Source organism: Callithrix jacchus, chromosome 5 (assembly GCF_049354715.1).
Source record: "Callithrix jacchus isolate 240 chromosome 5, calJac240_pri, whole genome shotgun sequence".
In the NCBI taxonomy this organism is placed as follows: Eukaryota; Metazoa; Chordata; class Mammalia; order Primates; family Cebidae; genus Callithrix; species Callithrix jacchus.
The window spans coordinates 157,920,522-157,939,028 of NC_133506.1; the positions used below are offsets into that span (position 1 = coordinate 157,920,522).

At 42.6% G+C, this 18,507-nt stretch overlaps 1 protein-coding gene across 1 annotated transcript in view; it reads left to right on the top strand.

Moving 5' to 3' along the window:
- Positions 1–10,792: 10,792 nt before the first annotated feature.
- The window catches only part of FREM2 (FRAS1 related extracellular matrix 2), a 195,824-nt gene continuing 188,109 nt past the window's right edge, over positions 10,793–18,507 (top strand). The window contains exon 1 of the mRNA XM_002748988.6: positions 10,793–16,236. Within this exon, the coding sequence (XP_002749034.4) occupies positions 11,061–16,236 (5,176 nt within the window). The 5' untranslated portion in view covers positions 10,793–11,060. The remainder of the gene's footprint in view (positions 16,237–18,507) is intronic.

Here is an 18,507-nt window from a genome sequence, read left to right on the forward strand (position 1 = left end):
AGAACCCTGACTAATACATCCACATATCTTGACAAAGCTGAATTAAACTAGTTTAAATTTTTCAGTAACAAATCTTTATGGAATCATTTCAATTGCATATTAAAAATTTAATAGTGCATAGTACATTTATACATTTAATTGCAAATTGGTTGTTAATTCATTAAATAATTCAAATTCAGTGTGAATTTTTTGGGAAAAAGACAGATATTTATTCAAAATCTTGAGACATTTATGTTATGTTTTATATCTCACATTTGAAAATAAAATATAAACATAAATATATTAATTCTTAACAGAAGGTTATGATGATATATCTGGTTTTATTAAGAATCATTTTTTAAAAATCCAAGAAAATGAAGGACAGAAATTAAGTAACTTTCTTAAGGTCACACATCCAATAAAAGAATATAAAGCAGGGAAGAGAAAAAAGATGTAATAAACTTTTCTTAAACTTATTTTTAGATATCACCAAATAACTGCCTCAGCAAACTTAAAATTATTTCCAATACTGCGTGCTCTCGCTCTTGCTCTCTCTCTCTCTCTTTTTTTTTGAGACATAGTTTTGCTCCTGTCACCAAGGCTGGAGTGCGACGATGGCATGATCTTGGCTCACCGAAACCTCCGCCTCCCAGGTTCAAGCAGTTCTCCTGCCTCAGGTTCCCTAATAGCTGGGATTACAGGTGCCTGCCAACACGCTCAGCTAAGATAGTGTGCCACATAAATATTATTCTCTGGAGTTTTTAAATTTCAATAAATAGCATTATTTTGAATGTGCTTCTGATTGAAAACACTGATGATAGATGTAAATACATCTATTGAGTAAAGATAGACAAACATTGATATGTGTTATGAAGCAGTACCAATGATGTTTTATTTTGTGCCCTCAAGGACAAGTTATTTACTCTCCTTACACTGAAGGTTTATAAATGTGATAGAAGTAGCCCACCTAATACTTTATAATAGATGAGAAAATGTGTACATTTCTGGCAGCAAAGTATCAAAACCTAGCTCATTGATAAAGCACATTGCATATGATGTTTTATCATAACTATTGCTCTTAAGGTGGGAGCGAATGTCTTAAAAGAAGGGAAAGAAATGGTTTATAGCGTGATCAATATCTGTCTTAAGCAATCATGTTTAAACCCGTTGAATTGTACAAATTCAGTTCTAGGGTGGGGCTTCCACTTACCTTTCAAGAGAATTTAGTGAAGCTTTTAAGACAAATCTAAATATAGTCATGCATTGCTTAATGGCAAGAATACATTCTGAGAAATGCATTGTTATGCAATTTCATCGTTGTGCAAATATTGTAGTGTATTCACATAAACCTAGGTGTTATAGCCTACTCCACACATGGACCATATAGTATAGCCTATTGTTCCTAGGCTACAAACCTGTACAGCTTGTTACTGTACTAAATACTTTAGACAATTATAACACAATGAAAGTATCTGTGTATCTAAACACATCTAACCACAGAAAATGTACAGAAAAAATAAGGCATTATAATCTTATGGGACTACCATTGTATATGCAGTCCATTGTTGACTGAAATGCCCTTATCAGCATATGACTTTTAACTCTTTAATTTTAAAACATGTTTTGTTATAAATCTAACAAATGTGGCAACTAATAAGAAAAAACAGTTATCCACAAGACCATCAGTACAGGCCAATAATTTTTCTGCTGCTTCTTCCAGTTCTTCTTTATATCTCATAATTCATATACTGTAATCACAGGAATACATACTTAATATAAATTTTTGGTGTTTTTCCTCACATAATTATTATCTTAAACATATACATTTCGTTCCTGTTGCCCAGGCTGGAGTACAATGGCGCGATCTCAGCTCACTGCAACCTCTGCCTTCCAGGTTCAAGCTATTCTCCTGCCTCAGCATCTCAAGTAGCTGGGATTACAGCCATGTGCCCCCACATCTGGCTAATTTTTTTGTATTTTTAGTAGAGTTAGGGTTTCACCATGCTGGCCAGGCTGGTCTTGAAGTCCTGATTTTAGGTGATCCACCCGCCTCGGCCTCCCAAACTGCTGGGATTACAGGCCTGAGCCACCGCACTTGGCCATGAATCAATATTAAATTTTAATTTATCTTTCCATTTTCTTTGAGACACTTAGTTTTTCTTTGTGCCTTCTTTCTTTTGTCAATAATACTACCATAAGCATTTTTATATAGCATTCATTTCACTTTTGAATTCGTTTCTAGAATAAATTCTTGACATTATAATAACTGTTTCAAAGGAATAAAAATATTCTCTCCCATTTCAAAAGGGAACTAATATACTAAGAATTAACTAATTCCTTTCCAACAGTTCCGATAACAGCGTATACACCCTCCATAACTTAGCTTTATTTTTTTTAATTTTCCTTTTTTTTATGAGCTTTGCAAGATTCATTTATACAGCATCAGATCCTATTAAATCAGCCCCTCTTGAGTCCGTACAGTTTGCGAAAAATGCACGCTTAAAAATCGTAGTATAAAATAGGCATGGGCGACCCTCCAAGGTGTCCGTCCCTGGCTCCGCCTGCAGACCGCACCACCAGAGCCAGTCCCTTCCGCTTACCACTGTGTCCTGAGTCCCTGGATGAAGAAAAAGCGAAGAGCATGGAAGTTTCCCGGCGCACGATCTTTTGGCTGGACAAACAGCCTGCTGGGGACACTTGCGTTTGAACTGTCCAGGCTGCTGCCAAGATGCTGTTTTCTCTTATGTCTCACGAAGGCTGTGGCATTAAACGTTTGCCTCCATTTGCTTTTCACGAAATTCTTCCAGATCTGGGTGCTGAGGGACTTGTGGATGTTTTAATTTTAATCATTGTTTTGTTTTTCTGAGAACTTAAGAGGTAAAAATAGAGCTGGAGATCTTTCTGATTAATTTCCTTCAGCTGTTTCAAAATATATTTGACAGGATAATGGAGCTTATTACACTTGGATGTATCTTTGAAACACAGATGTCAACACAAACACAAGTGTTGACAGACAGGAGTGTCTAGTGTGGAAGAACCCAGTCATGGCACCTGCACTGCCTGGGTTTAAATCTCAGCTCAGCTACTTGGATCTTGGTGCCACCTTTTAAAGGAGACACTGGAAAAACAGAACACACAAAATGGCGAGGGTCTGGGAAACATCCCAAGGAACGGTTGAACAAAGCAGCAATGCTTAGTCTGGAGAAATGGTCACACAATGGGAACGTGATTGCTGACATCCAAAACCTGAATTGCTGTCCTGGAGAAGACAGGGTGGAGAAGAGAACACAGAATTCACAAGGAGGCAGTTTTGCCTTTATAGAGGAGATAGCCTTTCTAATAATTACAGCGTGTTAGTGATGAGCCTGGCTTCTACCTGGAGCAGCAAGCTTCTTTCCATTTGCGGGTTTCCAGTGGCAGTCAAATGATCACCTGTCCTAGGGGGGCACATGTTATATTCTGCAATCAAGACAGGAAGGCTGGGGATTGGGAAACTGGAATGTGGGACACCTTCCAAAAGATAACAGGGCTAAGCTACATGTAGGCAATTTGGGAACACTGGCTGAGATCCTAGATAGGGCACCAGCATGAACAAGGCTGGCATCTTTCTAAGATAGGGGTGGAAAATTACTGACAACCTAGAGATTAATTCATAAACAAAAAAGAATGGAAAAAAGAATATTTTAGGGACATTTTCAGTAATTTACCAATGAAATTATCTTCAATAACTGACTCATCTTATACCATATTTTCTGGCAATAATTCTGCAATTGTTTCTCTGCGTCATGGCTTTATAACTCTCTTCTGAAGCTATAAAATAAGAGTTCTTTTTCTCTCTAAAAGTATGTGCATTATTAGCCTCATATTAAAATTCAATTTTCTTTCTAAATTTAAATTATATCCCTTAGATTACTCTGCTTTACAAAACTTCACTGAAGTTAGAAGTACAAAGTAGAGCATTCTACCTCTGAGGGTTTTTTGTCAAATGCCACATTGCATCTCCCAAGGGTATTGTCGGTGTTAGAGTAGAGGCTTGTTAATAAGACCCAAAAAAAAAGACTAAGAAATAGGATTGCTGCAAGAAACCTACAGAAATTATCTCGTCATTTTTAAAATCTGTAATGTAAATTTTGGTAAGATTACTTTTTTCCCTTCTTTGTTCTTTGTTTAGGTTTTCTGGGCTCAGCTGAGCAGTGGTCTCTTATTTAAACTGTGTTTAATTTCTCCTTCACACGAGTTTTGTTTGAAAACTCACAGGTGAAAAATCCAGGAATATTAATGTCTTAGGATCACTGGCTTCAAAAAGATCTTAACAAATGGCATCGTCGGACATCTGAGAAAGCTAAACTATTTTAAAGTGAAGCAAGTCAAACCTTTTATGCTGAAACTCAGGCCACACTGAATGTTTATTGCTGGCACATCTCAGGTCTCTGCAGCTACAATGACCCGGTCTCCCTTCCTTCCCTCTTCCCTTTATGACTTTCCTCAACACGAAGGGTTTTACAACTGTGTGGATTGAGTAGATTCCCAATTGTGCACATCCTGTAATTCCCACCCCCAAAGCCTGTCAGAAGATAAGCCTCCAAGGAATCTTCCTCCTTGCTGAAGTCCTTCACCACCCCTTCTCTGCATAAGAAAAGAGTAGGAAGGATTCACCAAAGTTCTTGAAAGTAAAAACTGGAATATTTCAGAATGTAAAAGAAAAAACAGACCAGCAGCAGTGGTTAAATGACTTAAATTCCAATTTCTTCAATTGTATCTAACCTAATTTATTTAATGCTAATTTCATCCATACTTATGCAAACTTGTAAAAATTGCTGAACCCCGTAATGTCTCAGTTTCCTCAAATATAAAATGCCAATGTTGTTACTTGTCCTGTTACTACGAGCAGTGATTGTGTTGAGCTCCCCTGAATGTAAACCTCTCGCCTCAAGGTGAGAAACTGCCATAGTAGGATTCTTAGTGGTAGGGGAGCCACTCAACACTAGGAGTCCAAAGGGCAGCACTCACTCCTGGTTCTCCTGTGTCCTGGGCAGCCAGGGCATAAGCCTATGACTTACGCTTGAATAATCCATCCTGTTTAGACCTTTGAATTCCCAGTGACAGAGAAGGGTTTATTTGGTCAGTGGCTGCAATGACATACCAAGTCCAAGAGCAACAGAGACAGAGGCTTCAAGGAGGCTGACTCATACCAGGTGCTGGCCAGAGTCCAGGTGTCACTGCAGGGCCCAGCATCCAGCAGAGACCGCAGTGCAGTACCCACCAGACCGTTACCAAGCAGGACCTTTGCTTGGGGTGGCCTCAGCTTTTGGCTCCTCTTCCTTTGTTTTGATCTTTATGCTTAATCTTCCCAGATTCTGAGTCTTTCCAGGAATTATGGGAACTATTTAATATATTTTCATTTCTCTATTGCTTAATTCAGCCAAAGTCAGTTTCTGTTGATTGTTACTAAGGAAACCGCACAATATGCTTGGTTCCCTCACAAAGCTGTTGTGAAATCTGGCTGAGTTTTATTTCAAGTGAAGGTGCTTGGGAAAGAATGAACTGTAATCTATTTTAATGTGGTGAGTATTTATTAAGGCTTTTATGGAGTTAAAGGATGAGCAAGATGCAGTCTATGAGCTCAAGATGCTTTCAGAATAGTAAAGGACACAAGAACACAGGCAAGTGTAACAGCTTATGGTGGCAGAGTGGCTTCACATGAGAAACACACAGGAAGTCGGTGCAGAGGGAAGAAGGTGGCGAAAAACAGTTAAAAGTTGCACACTTTGTATTAAAGTGCATGGATGACACAGATTTCATGGAAAAACAAGGACTTGACTTCATCCTTGCAGGTCAAACTGTCCGTAATGTAGGTTATAGACACCAGCCCTTGGAATCGGAAATCTCTCATCCTTTCCAGCTCTGTTCTCAGGTCTTAGCCTCTTTGTCTCTATTTCCTCTAATATGAAATGAGGAGGTAACAATAAATGGTCTATAAGGCTGACTGATTCCCAAGGACAGACAGGGATGACAGTGCAGAAAATAAAAAAGAGCAGAGTGACCCAAAAATTAAAGGTAAAGACATGTGAGATGAGGAAAGGTCTAGAAGCCAAACAGTAGGTGTGGTCACAAAAAAATCTGTAGTTTAGTATGGAATGTATAGATGAAGAGAATGAGTTGCATTCAATAAGCAACAGAAGGCTATACTTCAAAGAAACCCGGGTGGAAAATAATGGTGAGCTGAGCTAGGATAAAGAAAGACAGCAGTGGAAAGATACACTGTGGACACAGATTTTCCTTAACTTGATGGACTGGAGAGAGGGATAGGAGTTGTGGTCAAAATAACTTGTGAGGTGCACATCACCTTAGAGAAGATTCATAAGCCAGTTTGATGAAAAAGTTGAAGCAGCAGATATAGATGATTCACAGGATTCTGAAAGAGAGAGATGTGTGCAAAGATTGAGGGGTTATCTTTGTTAAGAGAGATTGCTGTTCTACGGAAGAGAAAAATTAAGCATAATTGTAATCAAAGAAGAAGCCACTAGAAAGAATGGAAATACAGTTAAGAAATGAAAACAAATAAAACAACTAATAAATATAATTAATAGATATAATATTATCATAATCAAACATTCTAATCTTTCATTTAAATAATAAGAAATAAGTCTCAAAAATACACACAGAGAGAGAAAGGTGTTTGAAAACAATGGACCCTTTCTCTTCATTTCCACTTTGCATATATCTATACATAAATACATATACATTTCATATTTGCAAATAAATGACCTCCTCCTCAATTACACATTTTTAGAGATGGATATAGTAACTGGTCTTGAGCTTCAAGCAAGCAAGTAGGAAGGCCAGTTTCAAAACAGGTATTCTAGCTCTAGTCCAGTGCTCTTTCTTCTCGCCCACATAGACTCCCATCTGAACATAGCTTTGTCCAGAAAGTCTGGGCACTTGTGAAGCCACATGTTACTCAATAATAAATCCACCTTGAAAATTCACCTATCCTTATGATGAACTTTAATATGTTTTGCATTGCTAGATTTTTATGTCAATTTTATTTTTGATTTAAAGATAGTTATTTAGAGATGTTGTATTTAAGATGTCCGTGTCAATTTATATAAATGTTGTTCTATATATTTTAGGCAGAAGCAATTGAGTCATTGGCAAGGGGCATGAATTTGAGTTCTACATTTTCTGACCTAGTAGCAGTGATACGTTTTTGATTAATAGTCTTTCTGGCAAGAATGAAACCTATAGCCAATGGCCAAGGGACATGAGAAAGCAAAACAGCAGGTCGTCTTAAATAAATTTGGTCTTATGCCACAAGCGTATTAGAACCAAAAGGGAATTTGGCCACAAAGATTGCGTCTCTGGTTTTACAGTTGAGAAGACTGGAGTTGGAAAACATGAAGAGAATTGCTGCAAGTCATTGTTTAGTGGAAGTCAGAACCACTAATGGAACCCAACTCTTGGTTAATCCGTCCATGGCTGTTTATCCTCAACCCTTGTGCTGCTCTGAAATCAATGGAGTTCTGTGTTTTTAGACAAACTATAGTGTTGATGCTATTGAAGAATAAATATTTGCTGAAAATGAATGAGGATGTTTCACAAGAAGCTTCAATAATTCAGCTGTAAGTATTCTTAAAGTGTCTATGAAGGAGTCTTCTCTATTGGAATCTTATGATCCAGTAGAGAATCATAAATCAGAATAAATATTTGTTGAGAAGGAATGAGAATGTTTCACAAGAAGCTTCAGTAATTCATTTATAAGTATTCTTAAAGCATCTGCGAGGCAACCTTCTCTATTGGAATCGTATGATCCAGTAGAGAATCCTAAGAAGAATGAAATAAACTATATAATGAAAACTATAATTCTCAAAATTTAACTAGATGTATTTTTAGCTGCAGTCTGACCTCCAGTCCTAGACCTACCATTGTATTTCCACCTAAATACCTTGCCTGAATCATAAATTCATTAGATTACTTCCACTAGAGAAATAAGTTCTCTAGTGCTTAATCTTAATCTGTGTGTATTAGCAATCAATAATAAACCTAAGTTGACATGAGGAAATATTTTGGTGTGACATTAAAACATTTTGCCCACGGTATGTGTAGGAAGTGTTATAAGGCTTAAGAAGTAAGAAGTGATGAGATAAGCTCAAATTTTGTTAAAAAAATCACATTTGCTAACTTATTCCTCATGATACTAAGTGATATTGAGAATTATGGCTGTGAAATAATAATTTTCTTGCTACTTTAAGCATTCATGTCTTTTAACACTGAGCTATGACCCTAAAGAGAGATGATCTTCACCAATAATATTTGCTCTCAAATGAAAATTTAACATCTCACTATTTTATCAATGATCATTAATGCAAAATATATAGGCAAATGATGGTTTGTGCTAACTTCTATTTGATTTGCAAAACAAATAATTAAGACATTTATCAAAAAAAAGAGAATAATCCCTATCATTCCATCAATTCAATCAAGGCAGGCTAAATTAAAAAGTCAAAAAGATTATGTAGTTTATTGATTTCCTTAGGCTATGTAAAAATAAATGTGGGCCTGTATTTTTCTTACCATGAAACAAAATATTGAACTCTGCCCTTGAGGTCTACTACCATACTTTAAATGCTGATCTTATCTTCGCTTGCAAGTCAAACAGAGTTGGACTTTAAAAGGAAAACCCTGGAGCCACTAAGAAGCATTAAGGGTCCAGCTGTTAGTCTGGTCCTGCTCAGAATTTACCCAGGATCACAATGTCTGGGTAAGGGTCTCTTTGCTTCCAGATGACATTTTTCAATACAAACACACAACCAGGATTCGAAATAAACTATAAAAAGAGCCATATTCTGATATTGGTTTCCTATATTACTTGGCATCTTACTTGTTTTAATTCTGCAATTTGAATTCTGTATGCAATAATAAATACTCATAATAAATTATAAAATAATGATAAAAATAGGAAATTGGTAAAGAGTTAGATGAGAGATTTTCTAATGTATTTAAGTAAGGGCCACATCCTTCTATGTTCCTGGATGCTCATTTTGTAATAAATTGTGAAATGTATTCATCAATTTTAAGTGGGATTTAAAAGCTTCTCAAACAATGCAGATGGCAGAGAATAATCTTAATTAATATTTAATTAACTTTTAAATTTAATATTAATCAATTACTTAACAATAATTTAATATTTGATTAATATTTAAAATTTTTTGCTTGCTCACTTTCTTGGATGACTCACTCCTTTAAACTGATCTCTTGCTTCTTTCTGAAAGATGTCAGAACTTCCTGTCTTTGACTCCTGGAGACAGACACCACTCAGTAGGCTTCATGAAGGAGAATCTGGCATCTCCCAGCCATACTTACTTATGGAGTTTGTGCTGCATCCTGGAAAATAGCTGTAACTGTGTCAAGCAAGGATCAAAATCCTGGTCTGGAGGAGCTCAAGCTCAAAGCACAAAGGGTTAAAAGGATAGCCACTTCGTACTGAAATTACTCCCATAGACACCTTCTAGCATCAATTTAGACTGAAATGTAAAACAGCATTAACAGTTTCTTGTATTTCTCTCTTTTCCAAATTCGAAGTCTCTCGCAGCAGGAAAAGGGCAATCTATTACTCCAATTCTATATTCCTGTTAACAATCAGATTTGTATTACTGGGGAAACAAAAATATCATCCTAAATAAAACATTCTGACCATGATTGCTTAGAAGCCAATCCGAAAATGGTTAAGTTTAAATTATAAGGGATCTTTTTTGAGGGGGAAGGGGAGTTGATAGAAAACTTTTTAGGAAGGGAATCTACACACTAATGAAACCAAACAAACACAAGGGGGCAGGAAGAGCTCAAGCTCTGACTTCAAAACCGGCTGGCTGAAAGGCGATCTAAACTATTTTAGTGTGCCCTCCGGATATTTATCAATTTTCGTGGCATGCAAAGAAATGTGATGCTGACAAGTGGGTTTAGTTTGTGCTTGGTCTAATTACTACGAAGAGAACAGGAACGTCTCTAATGACAGCTACGCTAACAGAGGCGGATTTGGGAGAGCCTGGGGCCGCATTCCCTAGAATTTATTCTTTGGTGCAAGACTAGCGATTCTGATCAGACTGCATTTCTCACGCATTCCAAATGCCCTTTTTTCCTTTTACTCGGTGAACCTCGGTTGCAAAGGAGGAGCTTGTTAAAAACTCGCCAATCGGAGGACTGCGCCCATTGTAATTTACAAGGAGAAGGCAGCTTGGGGGCGCGCCGAAGGGGGCTGGGCTGCAGTGCAACCTGCTCTCGCTATGGCTTTTAATTCCAGCTGTTCTTTTGCAAATATGCAGCAGAATTTCTCAAACGCTTCAAACTCAAACAGCATTGCGACTAACTTGCCCCTGGGTTTGCAAGTTTCTGTGAGAAGTGATCATGCCCTGCGGGGGATTTCATGGAATAGGGAGCAGGAGTGGGGGTGGCTAAACTGGGTAACCCTCGGTGGCATGCAGATGAAGTGAATTCAGCACAGCAGTGCGTTCCGGCTCCTCTGCAGGAGTCCCAGATCTATTAATAGCAGCCCAGACCCAAGCACCAGCAAGGGTGGGCAACTCCGGGCCACTTCTCCCCTCACTTCCTAGACAACCTGTTGCGCCTCTATCTCCTCCCTTCCTCAGAGTTTCCCCGCCTCGGCCTCTAAGAGCTGATTGGCAGAAATTACTACCCAACCCTCAGCTCCGCGCCTCCTCCCCCGACCAACGATTGGCCTCCTGGGACGACTGAAGCAAGGGGGTGCGAGGGGAGGGATTTCCCTCAAAGCTCAGGGTCCGGGGACCTGGTAAGCAGAAGTGGAGGGATTCAATTCTCCGCGCGACTGAGTCGCCAGCGGCGGAGCTGGACCGGCTGGGACGGCTTAGTCTCCTCCGCTGAGGCTCCAGCCCGGACCGCGCCGCGCAACTTTGCCATCCTTCTGGCCCAGCCCCGGCCACAGGAGGACCCCGCAGGCAGCGCGCGGAGTTCCTGGCACTTCCCGGCGGTGTCTCTCGTTGTCTGCCCGGGGACTGACTTCGCATGCTCTCAGTCTGACCTGTCCAAGCCTGAACACCCGGACCATGCATGCAACCGGGACTCCCGGGTTATCCTCGCGCGGGACGGGCAACTCCACCAGCTTTCAACCAGGACCGCCGCCGCCGCCTCGGCTGCTGCTACCGCTGTTGCTGCTTCTCCTGTCACTGGTAAGCCGCGTCCCGGCACAGCCCGCTGCCTTCGGCCGGGCGTTGCTGTCCCCTGGTCTCGCGGGGGCTGCAGGGGTCCCTGCTGAGGAGGCCATAGTGCTGGCGAACCGCGGACTCCGGGTGCCTTTCGGCCGTGAAGTCTGGCTGGATCCCCTGCGTGACCTGGTGTTGCAGGTGCAGCCGGGGGACCGCTGCGCGGTTTCGGTGCTAGACAACGACGCACTGGCCCAGCGACCCGGCCGCCTGAGTCCCAAGCGCTTCCCGTGCGACTTTGGCCCTGGCGAGGTGCGCTACTCGCACCTGGGCGCACGCAGCCCGTCTCGGGACCGCGTCCGGCTGCAGCTGCGCTACGACGCTCCGGGAGGGGCGGTAGTGCTACCACTGGTGCTGGAGGTGGAGGTGGTCTTTACCCAGCTGGAGGTTGTGACTCGGAACTTGCCTCTGGTCGTGGAAGAACTGCTGGGGACCAGCAATGTCTTGGACGCGCGGAGCCTGGAGTTCGCCTACCAGCCCGAGACAGAGGAGTGCCGCGTGGGCATCCTGTCCGGCTTGGGCGCGCTGCCTCGCTATGGAGAGCTCCTCCACTACCCGCAGGTCCCTGGAGGAGCCACAGAGGGAGGCGCCCCGGAGCCTCTCCTGATGGACTGCAAAGCTTTCCAGGAACTAGGGGTGCGCTACCGCCACACAGCAGCCAGTCGCTCACCAAACAGGGACTGGATGCCCATGATGGTGGAGTTGCGTTCGCGAGGGGCTCCTGTGGGCAGCCCTGCTTTGAAACGCGAGCACTTCCAGGTGCTGGTGAGGATCCGAGGAGGGGTCGAGAACACTGCACCCAAGCCCAGTTTTGTGGCCATGATGATGATGGAGGTGGACCAGTTTGTACTGACAGCCCTGACCCCAGACATGCTGGCAGCCGAGGATGCCGAGTCTCCCCCAGACCTGTTGATCTTCAACCTCACCTCTCCATTCCAGCCTGGCCAGGGCTACTTGGTAAGCACCGATGATCGCAGCCTGCCCCTTTCCTCCTTCACCCAGAGGGATCTGCGCCTCCTGAAGATTGCCTACCAGCCCCCCTCTGAAGACTCCGACCAGGAGCGTCTCTTTGAACTGGAACTGGAGGTAGTGGACCCAGAAGGAGCAGCTTCAGACCCTTTTGCCTTCATGGTAGTGGTGAAGCCCATGAACACAATGGCTCCGGTGGTCACCCGGAATACTGGGCTTATTCTCTATGAGGGTCAGTCTCGACCTCTCACAGGCCCTGCAGGCAGTGGTCTGCAAAACTTGGTCATTAGCGATGAGGACGACCTAGAAGCAGTGCGGCTGGAGGTGGTGGCTGGGCTCCGGCATGGTCACCTTGTCATTCTGGGTGCTTCCGGGGGCAGCTCTGCTCCCAAGAGCTTTACAGTGGCTGAGCTGGCAGCTGGCCAGGTGGTCTACCAGCATGATGACAGAGATGGCTCACTGAGCGATAACCTGGTGCTTCGCATGGTGGATGGAGGAGGCAGGCACCAGGTACAATTTCTGTTTCCCATCACCTTAGTGCCTGTTGATGACCAGCCACCTGTCCTCAATGCCAACACGGGGCTGACACTGGCAGAGGGTGAAACAGTGCCCATCCTGCCCCTTTCCCTGAGTGCGACTGACATGGATTCAGATGATTCTCTGCTCCTTTTTGTGCTGGAATCCCCTTTCTTAACTACTGGGCATCTGCTTCTCCGCCAAACTCACCCTCCCCATGAGGAACAGGAGCTTCTCAGGGGCCTTTGGAGGAAGCAGGGAGCATTTTATGAGCGAACAGTGACAGAGTGGCTGCAGCAGGACATAACAGAGGGCAGGCTCTTCTACAGACACTCCGGGCCCCATAGTCCTGGGCCAGTCACAGACCAGTTCACATTTAGAGTCCAGGATAACCATGACCCTCCTAATCAGTCTGGGCTACAGCGGTTTGTGATACGTATCCATCCTGTGGATCGCCTCCCTCCAGAGCTGGGCAGTGGCTGTCCCCTTCGTATGGTGGTACAGGAATCCCAGCTCACACCACTGAGGAAGAAGTGGCTGCGCTACACTGACCTAGACACAGATGACCGAGAACTACGTTACACAGTGACTCAGCCCCCCACGGACACAGATGAAAACCACTCGCCAGCCCCACTGGGTACCTTGGTCCTGACTGACAACCCCTCAGTCGTGGTGACCCATTTTACCCAAGCCCAGATCAACCATCATAAAATTGCTTACAGACCTCCGGGTCAAGAACTGGGTGTGGCTACTCGAGTGGCCCAGTTCCAGTTCCAGGTGGAAGACCGAGCTGGGAATGTGGCTCCAGGCACCTTTACCCTTTACTTGCAGCCCGTGGACAACCAGCCACCTGAGATCCTCAACACCGGCTTCACTGTTCAGGGGAAGGGTCACCACATCCTGAGTGAGACAGAGTTGCATGTGAATGATGTGGACACTGATGTCTCCCATATCTCTTTCACTCTCACACAGGCACCCAAACATGGCCACATGAGAGTGTCTGGACAGATCCTGCATGTAGGGGGTCTCTTCCACTTGGAGGACATAAAACTGGGCCGAGTTTCCTATGCCCATAATGGGGGCAAGTCCCTGACCGATAGCTGCTCCTTGGAAGTTAGCGACAGACATCATGTGGTGCCCATCACTCTCAGAGTGAATGTCCGGCCAGTGGACAATGAGGTGCCCGTACTGAGCCATCCTACTGGCACACTGGAGTCTTATCTAGATGTCTTAGAAAATGGGGCTACTGAAATCACTGCCAGTGTTATTAAGGGGAACAATGAGGAAACTGATGACTTGATGTTGACTTTTCTCTTGGAAGATCCACCTTTGTATGGGGAAATCTTGGTCAGTGGCATTCCAGCAGAGCAGTTTACTCAAAGGGACATCTTAGAGGGCTCCGTTGTATATGCCCACACCAGTGGTGAGATAGGCCTTTTGCCTAAAGCGGATTCTTTTAACCTGAGTCTGTCAGATAGGTCTCAAGAATGGAGAATTGGTGGCAGTGCTATCCAAGGAGTTACTCTATGGGTGACTATCTTGCCTGTCGATAGCCAGGCCCCGGAAATCTCTGTAGGTGAACAGTTTATGGTAATGGAAGGTGATAAAAGTGCTATAACGTCAATGCATATAAGTGCTGAAGATATTGATTCCTTGAATGATGACATCTTGTGCACTATAGTTATTCAACCTACCTCAGGTTATGTCGAGAACATATCTCCAGCACCAGGCTCTGAGAAATCAAGAGCAGGGATTGCAGTAAGTGCTTTCATTTTGAAAGATCTCAGGCAGGGCCACATAAACTACGTCCAGAGTGTCCACAAAGGGGTGGAACCTGTGGAGGACCGATTTATATTTCGTTGTTCTGATGGCATTAACTTTTCAGAGAGACAGTTCTTCCCCATTGTAATCATTCCCACCAACGATGAACAGCCAGAGATGTTTATGAGAGAATTTATGGTGATGGAAGGCATGAGTCTGGTCATCGATACACCCATTCTCAATGCTGCTGATGCTGATGTTCCCCTGGATGATTTAACTTTCACTATTACCCAATTCCCGACTCATGGTCACATTATGAATCAGCTGATAAATGGCACGGTGTTGGTCGAAAGCTTCACCTTGGACCAGATCATAGAGAGCTCCAGCATTATTTATGAGCATGATGACTCTGAGACTCAGGAAGACACTTTTGTGATTAAACTAACAGATGGGAAGCACTCTGTGGAAAAGATGGTCCTCATTATGGTTATCCCTGTTGACGATGAGACACCCAGAATGGCCATCAATAATGGACTAGAAATAGAAATTGGCGAAACCAAGATTATCAACAACAGAATATTAATGGCAACGGATTTAGATTCAGAAGACAAATCTTTGGTTTATATTATTCGTTATGGGCCAGGACACGGCTTATTACAGAGACGAAAACCTACTGGTGCCTTTGAAAATATCACACTGGGCATGAATTTTACCCAGGATCAAGTAGACAGAAATTTAATTCAGTATGTCCATTTGGGGCAAGAGGGCATTCGGGACCTAATTAAATTTGATGTGACTGATGGGATAAATGCCCTCATAGATCGTTACTTTTATGTGTCCATCGGGAGCATTGACATTGTCTTCCCTGATGTCATAAGTAAGGGAGTGTCCTTGAAAGAAGGTGGCAAGGTCACTCTCACAACAGACCTACTAAGCACTAGTGACTTGAACAGTCCTGATGAAAACTTGGTTTTTACCATCACCAGGGCTCCCATGAGAGGTCACCTGGAGTGCACAGATCAGCCTGGAGTGTCCATCGCATCTTTCACTCAGCTGCAACTGGCTGGAAACAAAATCTACTACATCCACACAGCTGATGACGAAGTGAAGATGGACAGTTTTGAGTTTCAAGTTACTGATGGACGTAACCCTGTCTTTCGGACATTCCGTATCTCCATTACTGATGTGGACAATAAAAAGCCAGTGATCACCATCCACAACCTGGTCGTCAGTGAAAGTGAAACCAAGCTGATTACCCCCTTTGAACTCACTGTGGAAGACAGAGATACTCCTGACAAGCTCCTGAAATTCACTATCACTCAGTTGCCTATTCATGGCCATCTCCTATTCAACAGTACCAGACCTGTCACGGTTTTTACCAAGCAAGACTTGAATGAAAACTTAATCAGCTACAAACATGATGGTACCGAGTCAAGCGAAGATAGCTTCTCCTTCACAGTGACTGATGGCACCCATACAGACTTCTACGTTTTTCCCAATACGGTATTTGAAACAAGGAGACCCCAAGTGATGAAGATCCAGGTCTTAGCTGTTGACAACAGTGTCCCCCAAATCACAGTGAATAAGGGGGCCTCTACACTTCGCACTCTAGCCACTGGCCACTTGGGGTTCATGATCACAAGCAAAATATTGAAAGTGGAGGACAGAGACAGCCTACACGTTTCTCTGAGGTTTATTGTGACAGAGGCCCCTCAACATGGGTATCTCCTCAACCTGGACAAAGGCAACCACAGCATCACTCAGTTTACCCAAGGTATGTTTTATGTTTCTTTTCTCGGTTATCAAAGGACATTCCAGGTCTCTTTCCAGAGAATACGGCTTCACCGAAAGCCTTATAAATAGAACATCAAATTAGAGTCCTAGAGAAGGAAGGGAACAAAGGGGATGGGGAGGACACAGGGACTCACTTCCCTGGGAGAACAGCTACCTTCTTGTCCTACTTTTCATCGCAGTGACCTTCGTTAGAGGGAGTACTGATGTATTTTGAAAGTGGCAAGGTATGCTGCTGAAGCAGTAGGCGGACTTTGGTGAATTAAGATTGAAGCAGGCTTTCCAATTCTGCTCCATTTGCCACATCCATCCTCTGAGCATCCCCGGTGTTGTATGCTGCAGGCGGTTCATGAAGCATTTTGGCACCTTAATGGAAGATGTGCTTTCTAAATTCTGTTTAGTCACGTTGCTGTCATTATCGAGTACCATTCCAGAAAAGCCTTCAAACTTAACGTTACTTCGATTAAATTTTAAGAGCATTATTCTCACACAGTTATGGTTGTTAGGAACTTTGTAACTAGTATATTTGTTTATGTTTATTTACTTTGTAGATTTTTACATTTTTTAGTGATATTTTATGACTCAGGCGAATACCCATCCAGAGACGTAAGCGATAAACACCTATCTAGAGTAATAGCAGTGATGTGTACAGGGCATGCTACTGTGATATACATGAAAAAAGAAAGTATAGTTTACTTAAAGATGTAGAAAATGACAATATATTCATCACCAAAACATGCATCTAATTCATTATTAAGAACATGAATATATGTAAACAAGATTAGTGGTAGAGGAGGGAAATTATTTTAGCACTGTGAACCTCCTCTCTGACCTGTGGCAAACACAGCAACAAAAAACAGTTGCCTCAGGCACCTGCATTCTTCAGGCAACAGGGTTTTTCTAACCTGAATTGCCTTTGCGGTAGGCACACTCTGAAGCAGGAAAGACAAGTGACCTATGCAGTTATTTAGTGAGGGAAGGGAGAAGCCCGTTCACTATGCTGGCTTGGGAGTCAGGGCTCTGTTTGGTAGAATGTGCAACTTTCATTACAACGGGATTTGAGTTCCTTTCATGAAAATCTCACCATGTCAGAATGGAAACTAGATCTTTCCTATGTGGGATCTGTGGGTAAAGATGGAGCTTAACCCCAGGGCATCCCAACGGGGGTGTTCTTTTCCTGCAACTGTGTTATGGTCTTAGATAACAAATGCTTTAATAAACACGGATGTAGCAAAATGTAGTGTTCAAGTGAACTACTTCTCTGTTTTGGGTGCTGACAAATAGCTCCACACTCCAACCTCCTGATTCTTGGCTAAGAGCCTGAATGTATCCCAGGGCCTGCAGGGACAGGAAAACCTCAAAGTGCCAAGTGTCATGCTAGACCAGTAGGAAACTTTTACATGGAGGCTTTCTGAGGCTAGCGGTGCCATGCCGTCTTACGCTGGCTTCTTTTCATGGAAAGGGAAGAGAATGAAAGGAATATATTAGATGATAGAAAACAGTCCTTCCAATTACTCCTCTGACCTGAAAAAGAAATAGGATTTTAGAGATGTTTTAAAAGGACTATTTTGATGAAGACAGGCAAATGACTTAATTTAAGTTCTGTGGACTAAGTCCAACAGCTCAAAATATTAGAATATTATTTCTGAAGTTACATTATTCGATTTCTTTACAGGCAGTTGTTCAGTCTCTTACTGACTTTGAGGCACCATGGTTAATTTTTAACGTCTTTATAAATGTAAAGAAGTTATGCTTATTATGTGATGTGATTTTTAAAGAATTACCTTTTTAAGGAAAATTATCACATTCCAATACAAACCAAAATATTGACTAGGGAAGCTGTTGGTATTTAATCACACAGCACTCATTCGAACAAGTCTAGGCTGGAGTTTGAGTCATAGCTCTTATTTATGGAGATTAGGTGAGTGGCTTAAAAAACGGAGAAAGCGCCATCAGAAAGCTTCTGTGGCTCTTCTTCCAGTAGGAGAAATGAAAGCAGTGCTTACAGTGCAGGCTTCTCATGCAGTCCTTTTATTTGTTTTTGTTTTTACTTTATCATGGAAGGATCAGGTAAACTTATATTTTGATGGATTTTCAATGCGCTGAATTAAGTCAATTTAGCACAGGTGGCCAGAGAAGGTTATTCCTAAATTGATTGACTAAGTGGTTCCTAGGAGAAAAAAATGAATTCCTTTCGAAAACTTACCAAATCGATGGAAAATTAACAATGTATAATTAGGTAAATTATGGATAT